Source organism: Nilaparvata lugens, chromosome 1 (genome assembly GCF_014356525.2).
Source record: "Nilaparvata lugens isolate BPH chromosome 1, ASM1435652v1, whole genome shotgun sequence".
NCBI classification, from domain to species: Eukaryota; Metazoa; Arthropoda; class Insecta; order Hemiptera; family Delphacidae; genus Nilaparvata; species Nilaparvata lugens.
In genome coordinates, this window is record NC_052504.1 from 40,939,303 (window position 1) to 40,951,007 (window position 11,705).

The 11,705-nt window shown below is 35.0% G+C and overlaps 2 protein-coding genes across 2 annotated transcripts; both read left to right on the top strand.

The window, feature by feature from the left end:
- Positions 1 to 455: 455 nt before the first annotated feature.
- Positions 456 to 3,236, top strand: LOC120350784. Its single transcript, XM_039425628.1, has 2 exons — positions 456 to 644; positions 1,962 to 3,236. Exon 2 carries the CDS (start codon positions 2,109 to 2,111, stop codon positions 3,234 to 3,236), a length of 1,128 nt encoding a protein of 375 aa, XP_039281562.1. The 5' UTR covers positions 456 to 644; positions 1,962 to 2,108.
- On the top strand, positions 3,205 to 4,875 carry LOC120352639. The gene is made up of 2 exons (XM_039434049.1): positions 3,205 to 3,479; positions 4,198 to 4,875. The coding sequence occupies exons 1-2, from the start codon at positions 3,273 to 3,275 to the stop codon at positions 4,393 to 4,395; spliced, it is 405 nt and encodes a 134-aa protein (XP_039289983.1). The 5' UTR covers positions 3,205 to 3,272; the 3' UTR covers positions 4,396 to 4,875.
- Positions 4,876 to 11,705: the final 6,830 nt, after the last annotated feature.

Genomic DNA, 11,705 nt, shown 5'->3' on the forward strand with positions numbered 1-11,705 from the left:
GTCATACACTACATGTTAATGTAATCTACTCATCTCACCAAAGCTCAAGATAGTCAATTTCTCGATTGTCTCCATAGCTTTCAATTTTGCTGTCATGAATGTGAGAACTTCTTTTTGAAGTCCTGGAAGACATTTGATATTCCTTGTCCACATTGATAGAGTTGACAGTCTATGTTAAAACTCAATTTGCATCATCCTTGATTTTTGAACTTAGCGCATTGCCAGTATAGCCAACGTTTGGCAGATTTAGTCTGCATTGTTTTCAATATTTGTATCTTTGTAATAATTTCAATTTGTTGTCTAGTATTATTTGATTAATTTCAAATTTGTCCTTTTTCACTTGCTTTTGAATAATATTTGTGTTTTGTATCTTTATTCTTGCATTTCTCACTTGCGGAAATCGTTGTAGGTAGGTTTTGCTCCATTCGGCTTGCCGTGGCGCTGGTGTGCTGCTTCTTTGTTGCAACTCGATTCCAAAATGTAAAAATTGGCCAACTCTTGTTTTCAATTTTCGAATTTGAATTTATTCCAGCTGAATATTCAATATTTTCATGTTTCATTGGCATATTTGCGATAAATATTGGCCTAATTCAATCAAACAACTTGTATGTCTTCACGGATTGTGTTTGAATCTCAAACTTCTGGTAGGTGTAACCTCACTTTCCATTTGAACACGCTTTTCTGAACTCAATTTTTAGAATTTAGTTAAAGCTCTTTCCAATTTTACATTGTTCATCTATTTCAATCTTTTTTAAAAAATGTCAATTTAGCATTTTGATCCCATTGAATTCTCAGTGATCTACTTGTCAAGTTGCTATTCCGATTTTGTCTTTGTTCAGACATTACGTTTCAAGAGCATTCAATTATTTGCATTTCTGCAAAAATCCAAGATCATCAAGATTGCTTGATGTTTCTACAAATCTTATTTCATATTCTTGTTTTCAAACTCTTTGTACTCTGAACTCTGTGTAGTTCAGAGTGCTGTTGCTACAGTCAACATATTTTCTTACCGTAGGGTATTTTCTTTTCCTCTGTCCACAGTTTGGATTTTGGGAAACTCAATCAATCTCTCTACATCTCTCGAATCAATCTGCTACCGAATCTGTTCTACAATTCTACCTACAATCTACCTACAGTCTCTATTGACAGTTGAAATTGCATCCACTTTGGGGTTCCATATACCCTCCCACTCACTTGGTCGACTGTGCAATTTAGCATTCCACTTTAGGGTTACGTATACCCTCCCACTCTCTGGCCGGTATGGTGATAATGATTTCCATTGCCGGAGCATTTCTTACAAATGCCTACAATCTTTGACAGCTTTCAACATCCTCAAGATACTCAGGTTGAGTAATTGTATATTCATCATAAATTTGTAATATCATCCATTCTTATTCATTCATCTGTCTATTTTCATTCATTCATTATCATTCTTACTGCTATTGTTCATTTACTTATATAGATTTATCTTACTTATGAGCTGTGCCTACAAAGGCAATCAAAGAGTTTGTCATTTCAGGACATTGAATAGTATTCAAAATTTTGAATACAAAATCATTTTATTTTTTTGAATCTTGTTTCTTTACAATTTGTTTCTTAAAATTGGCATCACATTCAACTTATGTATTTTGAAACTTACATCACAATTAATTCAACAATAAAAATAACAATTATTCACTACTTGATTTTGCAATTATTCGCATTACCTATTGTTTTGGTAGGACGAGTTGTATTCAGGACTCAGCCTACCTGGTCCTCTATTAATTTTGCTACCAGAAAAGTTATTTTGATAGATATCAGGCGCATATTTATCATTATAAGTTTGGCCGTCTCCGGTCCGGATATTTCATATTGACATATGCTTAGAAAATACATTTATTCTTATTCATTATTTTACATCGATTGTGTAATGATTATTGTCTTATACTTTTATTCATAGTGTTTATTTCTGTATGTTCAAGGGTAATATTTGTATGGAGTTGCTCATACTGATACATTCAACCAAGCACTTATGTCATTGTTCCCAACAATTGGATACAACACCAGTAGCCATCCAGTGTAAGAGGAGGTCGAACATTTTCAATTGAGGTATCGTTCCAATTTTCAATATGCCTCCTAAAGGCAAACGAAACAGCCTTCTCACTGTGAGAAGTGACATCATTAAAAATCTATCTTGGCTTTATACTGAATATTTCAATTTTAAAATCAATGATGAAAATGATTTTCAAAAACTACTAGCAGTCAAAACTAAATTGCTCAACTTTGAGCAGCATTATGAAAAGATAAGCCTGGAATTTGATTCAGATGACATTGATGACAATGAACATCAAATTGTCACAGAAAAATTTTTAATGTTAATTGCTAATGTAAATACAATTTTGAAAAATTATGATTCACAGCAGCAAGTTGCTACATTTCAAGCACCAGCAATGGAACATCAGTCACCAAACTCCTCTCCAGTTCCCAAATCACCGGGGTCTGTAGATCATAATAGTGTAATCAACACAAATCAATCGCCATGTGCTTCAGTGACTGCTAATAATGTCAATTCTCTGCCTTTGCAACCCACTATGCCTATTTATCAAGGTCTACAATTACCAATGGTACCGTTACCAGAATTTTCAGGTTCCTTTGATTCATGGCTTGAATTCCGTGATACCTTTTCCAATATGGTTATTGAAAACCAAACTTTGGCTCCAGCTACAAAGCTGTATTATTTGTGCAAAGCTCTCAGTGGTGAAGCCCTTGCACGCATTCAGAATATTCCTCCAGGGAATAGAAACTTTGAGCTTGCATGGAATCTGCTTACACAGAGGTACAATAACCCCAGATTAATTGCAAGTACCCACATTAAAGGTATTGAATCACCCCCAGCACTCAAGAAAAATTGTTCCAAATCTCTTAGAGCTTTCATTGATCACTGTAAATGTCACATTAATGCTTTAGAAGCGCTCAAATTGGATGTTCAACTTAAAGATTTACTTTACATGCAAAAAATCACTTCTCAACTTGACTCTAATATCTTGCGCGAATGGGAAAAATGCATTGAAATAAATGAAATCCCTACTATGGATAAACTGTGGGAATTTCTTGAAAATCAATGTAAGGTAATGGATGCTATTTCATCTCATAGCCCCTCAAATCCACCAACTAATCAAAAGGTTTTTACTCAAGCTACTTCAAATGCACCAATGTTAGGCAAAATACTCGTCCTTTTGCTCAAAATAATACTCTGAATAATTTTCAGCCATCAGTATCCTGTCAATTTTGCAATGATCGATCTCATGGGATTTTCAAATGTGTCAATTTTTCAAAGATTCCCATCAATCAACGTTATGATGCAATCAAAAGGAAAGGGTTGTGTTTCAATTGCCTTAATCCTTACACTGACAATCACAACTGCTCTTCAAAGAGATGCCAAAAATGTGATAAGCGACATCACACTGTTCTACATGATTCCTTTACTAGCAATTCAGGAGGTAAGAATGTTGTTTCTAATGTGATTCAGTCTCAGAATGAGTGCACCGTTTCTAGTGCCCATTCATCTTCAGCGTCAAATTCAGTTAGTTCACAATCTGATAATTCAGAAACAACAGTTGTTTCACATGCTGCTTCATCCATCATTTCTGATAATAAGTCATCAGTTCAAGTATTACCTACCGCAGAGGTTCTGGTTGTTAGTACAAATGGTGAATTAATTGCATGTATGCTTTAATGGACACAGGAAGTGATTGTTCACTCATCACTCAAGAGTTGGCTGATAGATTAGCTCTTCCTTCTCGTCATGTAACTAATCTGATTAATGGAGTGTCCAGTATGCAAGCCAAATCTACAGTTGTTCACTCAGTATTAATAAAATCATCTGATCATACTTGGTCAACGCAACAAGAATGTATCGTTGTTGAGAAATTTGCCTCATGTATTCCTCGTGTCACAATTGATCTTAACTATTACAAGATTCCAAGCAATATTCGACTTGCAGATCCAAATTTTCATAAATCTAAGAAAATTGATATCCTATTGGGTATTGACGTTTATGCCGCAATCATGACTGGCAATCAAATTATTGTGTCACCTGATGTTCCAATCCTACAAAATACAAAACTTGGCTGGATTGTTTTTGGCTCTTGTCAATTACCTAAATCAGTGTCACTCAAAAAACATCTAATCAATTTGTTACCAATTTTGTCTCCACAGCTGAAGTCTCCAATCAGTTGGAAACCTTCTGGAAGCTGGAAGAAGTCTCTTCAGTTATTCCTGTCTCTCCTGAGTGTGCTAGGGTTGAAGCACACTACAAAGAAAATACCATCAGGCATGAAGATGGTCGTTTCCAAGTGTCCTTACCTCGCAAGGATTCATTTGCCACCCTTGGTCATTCAAGGACTCAAGCTATGAAACGTTTCCATTCATTGGAAAAAAGATTTCTTAAAGAACCTGAGCTCAAACCTCAATATGTTGGATTTATGCAGGAATATGAAGATTTAGGTCACATGCACCCTGTACCGCCACCAGCCCCTGAGGAACAAGTCTATTATATTCCACATCATGCTGTCTTCAAGCCCGACTCCACTACAACCAAAACAAGAGTTGTGTTTGATGCTAGCGCCAAAACATCAACTGGAATTTCTCTCAATGATGTTATCTTCAAGGGTCCTGTTGTTCAGTCAGACCTTTTTGACATTGTCCTACGATTTCGTATGCGACCATTTGCTTTCATCGCAGACATAACTAAAATGTACCGCCAAATTCTTTTAGATCCTTCTGATCGTAATTTGCATCGTATTTTTTGGAGAGATGATACTTCAAAACCTCTTCAAGAATACCAATTGGCCACAATTACTTATGGGACAGCTTGTGCATCTTATCTCAGCACTAGAACCTTTAATTTACTTGCTGAACTTGAATCAACACCTGATTCTCCATTGTATCATTCATTCATCAAAATTTTTATGTTGATGACCTAATCTCTGGTGCATCTACATTGGAACAAGCCATGGAATTGTCACATCAATTGCTCACCACTTTGAATAAAGGATGTTCTGAATTAAGGAAGTGGATGTCCAATTCCCCTGAGTTACTGAATTCACTACCATCCAATTTGCTAGAAACTTCCATTGTTAAACCAATTTCAGATCCTGATAATGGAATAACCAAAGCTCTAGGTTTACTGTGGAATTCCAATTCTGATAGTCTATCCATCTGTTCTAACATTGATAAAATTTCTGAAAAGACTTCATTCACAAAGCGTGAGTTTCTGTCAGTTATTGCTTCAATTTTGATCCACTTGGAATCATTAGTCCCATCATAATCCTTCCAAAAATCTTATTTCAAAATTTATGGCTTGCAAAAATTGATTGGGATGATAGTCTGCCCAATGACATGCTACTGAAGTGGTTGCAGATCATACAAGAACTATCCAAAATTTCAAGCATTTCAATACCACGTTGTGTAGTATCAAAAGATCAATGTTCCATAGTTGAACTTCATGGTTTTTCTGATTCTAGCACTACTGCTTATGGAGCTTGTGTGTATGTACGCACCATCCAAAATAATGTTGTTCAAACTCATCTTCTTTGTGGAAAATCACGTGTTGCACCTCTCAAGCCTGTCTCCATTCCAAATTTGGAACTTTGTGGTGCCTTAGTATTATCACGACTCATTAACAAAGTTGTAAGTGCTTTGAATTCTCTTGATTTGACTATTTCAGGTGTTTTTCTCTGGTCAGATTCTCAAATTGTCTGCAAGTGGTTGCAGTCTCCTCCTGACAGAAAGTTAATTTTTGTTCCATTGAGAGTAGGTGAATTCCAAGAATCTACCTCACAGTATGTCTGGAACTATGTGAAATCATCTCACAATCCAGCTGATTTAATTTCTCGTGGCATGACTCCTAGTGAATTAGCAAACAACAAACTCTGGTGGCATGGTCCCCCATGGTTGGCTGATCCAACTGATAGTTGGAGGTCATTCTCTTCTCATGTAGCTATTCTAGCTCCCAATACAGTTCTTGTAAATACTGCAGTTGTTTCACCTTTATCCATTATTTCTGAACGTGTTTCCAATAGTTTTAAAATTATTTGTGTCACTGCTTATGTTCTGCGTTTTTTACATAACATTCATCAGAAAGTTGCTGATCGCCGTACTGACGCCCTTTCAGTTGATGAAATTGAAGATGCTGAAATTCATCTATTGAAGGCCATTCAAGCTGAAGCATTCCACAAGGAGTTGGAAATTTTACGTGCAAATGATGAGTTGAATGCCTCCAGTAAGTTTCATTCTTTGTCTTTGTTCATTCACTCTGATGGCATCATAAGAGTAGGAGGACGTTTAGCTAATGCTAATATTGATTTTGATTTCAAGCATCAGATATTGCTTCCTGCCAATCACAAATTCACCAAGGCACTGATTTTTTATCATCATAACAAATTGTGTCATGCTGGTGTGCAAGCAACCATGGCTGCAATCAGACAACGGCTCTGGATACCATCAACAAGGCGTACTGTTAAGAATGTTCTGCGAAAGTGTATCAAGTGTTTTCGTTTCACTCATACTCAAGCTGCACAATTGATGGGTCAATTGCCCTCTGTGCATGTAAATATTGATTTTCCATTCATGAATGTTGGTCTAGACTATGCTGGACCTTTTAGTCTCCGTATTGGTGGTCCAAAGTCATGGACATTTGGTAAAGCCTATTTTGCATTTTTCATTTGCATGATAACTCGTGCTGTACATATAGAAATAGTATCAGAGCTGTCCACTTCAGTCTTTCTGGCTGCTCTCACCCGTTTCATCTCAAGACGAGGTATTCCAAGGAATATATATTCAGACAATGCTACCACTTTTGTGGGTGCAAATAATGATCTCAAAGAGTTAGGTGACTTCCTCAACTTGCCTAGCAATCAACAAATGCTTCAAAATTCAGCTGCATCTTTGCACATTCAATGGAATTTCATTCCCCCAAGAGCTCCTCATCATGGTGGTCTGTGGGAGAGAGGAATAAGAAATTTCAAGAGTATATATATAAAATTATTGCTTTCAAACATATTTGGAATTTTGAAGAAATGTGTACTCTTTCTGCACAAGTTGAAGCTATTTTGAATTCTTCACCTATTGTTCCATTGTCTGAGGACCCTCTTGATCTTCAATTTTTGTCACCTGGGCATTTTCTCATTGCGCGCCCACTCAATGCTTTGCCTTCTCATAAGCAGAAATTCAAACATGTGAATTTTCTTGCACGTTGGAATAGACTTGCTGAAGTCACAAAGGAATTTTGGCAACAATGGTCTGAAGAATATTTAGTTACTCTTCAGAAAAGACATAAATGGTCTTCTTCATCACCCAATCTTCAAGTTGGCACTCTTGTGCTATTGAAGGATCCTGGGACACCACCAACACTCTGGAAGCTTGAACGTATTACAGAGGTTTTCCCTGGCTCGATGACAAGGTTAGAGTCATCCAGGTTCTAACTGATTCTGGTGTTTTCAAACGTTCTATTGCTAGTGTTGCACCTTTGCCATTAGATGATAGCGAATGATGCAAATCTCTTTAACATATTTTTTCTTTCTTCTTTGTTTTACAATTCTTCTAATTGCAAAACGGGGCCCAGTCTATGTTAAAACTCAATTTGCATCATCCTTGATTTTTGAACTTAGCGCGTTGCCAGTATAGCCAACGTTTGGCAGATTTAGTCTGCATTGTTTTCAATTTGTTGTCTAGTATTATTTGATTAATTTCAAATTTGTCCTTTTTCACTTGCTTTTGAATAATATTTGTGTTTTGTATCTTTATTCTTGCATTTCTCACTTGCGGAAATCGTTGTAGGTAGGTTTTGCTCCACTCGGCTTGCCGTGGCGCTGGTGTGCTGCTTCTTTGTTTCAACTCGATTCCAAAATGTAAAAATTGGCCAACTCTTGTTTTCAATTTTCGAATTTGAATTTATTCCAGCTGAATATTCAATACTTTCATGTTTCATTGGCATATTTGCGATAAATATTGGCCTAATTCAATCAAACAACTTGTATGTCTTCACGGATTGTGTTTGAATCTCAAACTTCTGGTAGGTGTAACCTCACTTTCCATTTGAACACGCTTTTCTGAACTCAATTTTTAGAATTTAGTTTAAAGCTCTTTCCAATTTTACATTGTTCATCTATTTCAATCTTTTTTAAAAAATGTCAATTTAGCATTTTGATTCCATTGAATTCTCAGTGATCTACTTGTCAAGTTGCTATTCCGATTTTGTCTTTGTTTGGACATTACGTTTCAAGAGCATTCAATTATTTGCATTTCTGCAAAAATCCAAGATCATCAAGATTGCTTGATGTTTCTACAAATCTTTATTTCATATTCTTGTTTTCAAACTCTTTGTACTCTGAACTCTGTGTAGTTCAGAGCGCTGTTGCTACAGTCAACATATTTTCTTACTGTAGGGTATTTTCTTTTCCTCTGTCCACAGTTTGGATTTTGGGAAACTCAATCAATCTCTCTACATCTCTCGAATCAATCTGCTACCGAATCTTTCTACAATTCTACCTATGATCGAATCTACCGATAAAGGTCTGCAGTCTCTATTGACAGTCGAAATTGCATCCACTTTGGGGTTCCATATACCCTCCCACTCACTTGGTCGACTGTGCAATTAGCATTCCACTTTAGGGTTACGTATACCCTCCCACTCTCTGGCGGTATGGTGATGATGATTTCCATTGCCGGAGCATTTCTTACAAATGCCTACAATCTTCGACAGCTTTTGACATCCTCAAGATACTCAGGTTGAGTAATTGTATATTCATCATAAATTTGTAATATCATCCATTCTTATTCATTCATTATCTATTTTCATTCATTCATTATCATTCTTACTGCTATTGTTCATTTACTTATATAGATTTATCTTACTTATGAGCTGTGCCTACAAAGGCAATCAAAGAGTTTGTCATTTCAGGACATTGAATAATATTCAAAATTTGAATACAAAATCATTTTATTTTTTTGAATCTTGTTTCTTTACAATTTGTTTCTTTACAATTTGAAAGTCTTTACAATTGGCATCACATTCAACTTATGTATTTTGAAACTTACATCACAATTAATTCAACAATAAAAATAACAATTATTCACTACTTGATTTTGCAATTATTCGCATTACCTATTGTTTTGGTAGGACGTGTTGTATTCAGGACTCAGCCTACCTGGTCCTCTATTAATTTTGCTACCAGAAAAGTTATTTTGATAGATATCAGGCGCATATTTATCAGTCCTGGTTAGTTCATTTTTAATCTTAGAAAGTTTTATGCTCTCCTAGATAACGAACAAAGTGTTAATGCTGAAACAATATCACTCTCATTCTATTTCAGTCTTTTATTATTCAGTAGCCTTGCGATTTGACCTTTGGTGAATACTTTTTCAACACTTTTCTGGATAATAAACAACTCCAAACTGCACAGCTAGCAGGCATTGCAGGAAAATAACTTATGAAAGAGGTCAAGAATAAACTAACTATTTACATAAACTAATTATTCACAATAAAGTGAAGTTTGATTTGTATTACAGTCATAATGATGCACACAGAAAGACTACAAACTAATATCTATAACAAAATAATAATCAACTGATAACGCACTGCAAACATTGCCTAACACTGCATTGTTTAACACACTACTCTACTCGACTGTTGATAATTATAATAATATATACACCGATAATAAAAAAAATAAACCAATAAACTGATCCCGATAAATTCGAAGCATTGCATTCATATAATTTTATGCATTGAAGACATGCTGGAATCGAGCACATGTTCTACAATTTATTTTTCCTACAGTTACGTTGAAAAGTGGCCATTGCTGCACTGATTACAGAACACAAAGAATCACTTTTCCGCTCTAGTGCGGGAAAAATTTTTCCTGCACTCCAGATTTGCAACATGGCAACGCAAAATACTTAGTAGGTTATATGGAGCAACAGTGCAGCAAAATCGAAATGAAGTTGGTAACAGTGACTGCTGTGGCTGCTATAGTGAGCAGAGGTGCAACGAAGCACACCGCGCAAATTATTACTATTATATATTATAACCAAGGACAACATTTTTATTCAATATGACAATAAATTAAGGTTTTTATCAATAATAAAATTACACAGAAAAACATTAGATGCATTTCAGGCAATTTTACCCATAATTACCCACTTTTCATATTCAATGGTAACTGTAGGAAAAACTTAATGTGAAATACGTGCGCAAAGTTCCTCTGCTGCACTCAAGAAACCATTCCGCCCTCGCCTATGGCTCGGGTGTAAACGTTTCTTTCGGTGCAGCAAACTGTCACTTTGCGCACTAGTTGCACAAATAACTATTGTACTACAGCCTACGTCACAGCTGCAGTTCCCCCACTCCAATTGCATTTCAACTCCAATTCATTAGATGAGTGACCAACCCAGTGAACTCTATACTAACTGGAACAGGCTGTCCAATGCTAAGCTACAGCCAAAAGTTTGTAAGGTGGCGTGAGTGAGACAGGCCTACCGTGTGGGATTCCCTTCTCTCTCATACTCATACATTTAAGCAGGTTGTTGCAACTCTTGAGTACGATTTTTCATTTTTAAAGTTAAAAAATGGATTTGAATGAGTATTAGGGCTATCAGTATTAGATCACAACCTTTTCTTTTAAATATTGTGATGTATTTGTCGTAAAATGCATAGAATTGAATAAAAATACGACCGAGAAATGGTGATGTATTGTGTTGCATTAGGATGCAAGAATGGGCATGTTAAAGGAAATGAAATACCATTTCACATGTAGGTCAAACATTTTTAGTCTACTAATTAATTTTAAGAAACCTTTTTGTTTTACATTCATGTCCAATACTTTTTTCTATATTGATCAGTTTATTTGACCAAAAATAAAACAACAAATTTGGTTATATTCCTAGTATACGGTGATAGTTTCTATGCTAATTGAAAATTTAGGCCTACTTTATAGAATCTGAAATAAAGAAACATAGTTGAAGAACAAATTAATCCTTATTCAAAAAAGAATAAATACAAATGATTAATAATTCTGTGTTATAATCATGAGATGACATAATTTATTTTAGGTTATGATGTCAAGTCTTGGCACCATAAAATAATTTTGAAGTAAATAACTAATCTTTAGTGGAATTGTGAAATTGAAAGAATAGATAGCCAAGTCAAGGTACCACTCAAATAAAATCGAATATTATTTTATGATAAAGAGAAGTCATATTATCTATAAAGCAATAAGAGAACCATGCAAAATTATAATTAAGCAATAATGAGAATTCTTTGGCAGAAATAAAATTATAAAGCGGCTTGTTTTATTATTGGCAGATTATAAAAAAAGATTGCTTGTATAATTTGAGGTTAGAATCCTTTGTTTTGATTTAATACATCAATCGATCTCAGATCAATCGACAATTTATTGAATCGATATCGAACAAATCAGCTGATTGCTCAATCAACTATTATGAATTAAATTATATTTTTACTCATAAAATTTGTATACTATATGTTAGGGAAGGTTTATGTAATGAGAAAACAATGATTATTATGTCATTCGAATATTTATTGAAATCTAAAAAAGTATGAAAATGAGAGTATACAAAGCTCACATAAAAAATTAAATGTATATCACATTATAGCTTCATATATTGAGATTCATTTATTGGAATGTTCACAGGCTATTATCTAA

Bases quoted from the DNA above. Each gene is read 5' to 3' on its own strand.
- LOC120350784 (XM_039425628.1), top strand. From the start codon at position 2,109: ATGCCTCCTAAAGGCAAACGAAACAGCCTTCTCACTGTGAGAAGTGAC.
- LOC120352639 (XM_039434049.1), top strand. From the start codon at position 3,273: ATGATCGATCTCATGGGATTTTCAAATGTGTCAATTTTTCAAAGATTC. The intron at 3,480-4,197 runs GTAAGAATGTTG...TTGTCTCCACAG, and splicing joins CTTTACTAGCAATTCAGGAG to CTGAAGTCTCCAATCAGTTG.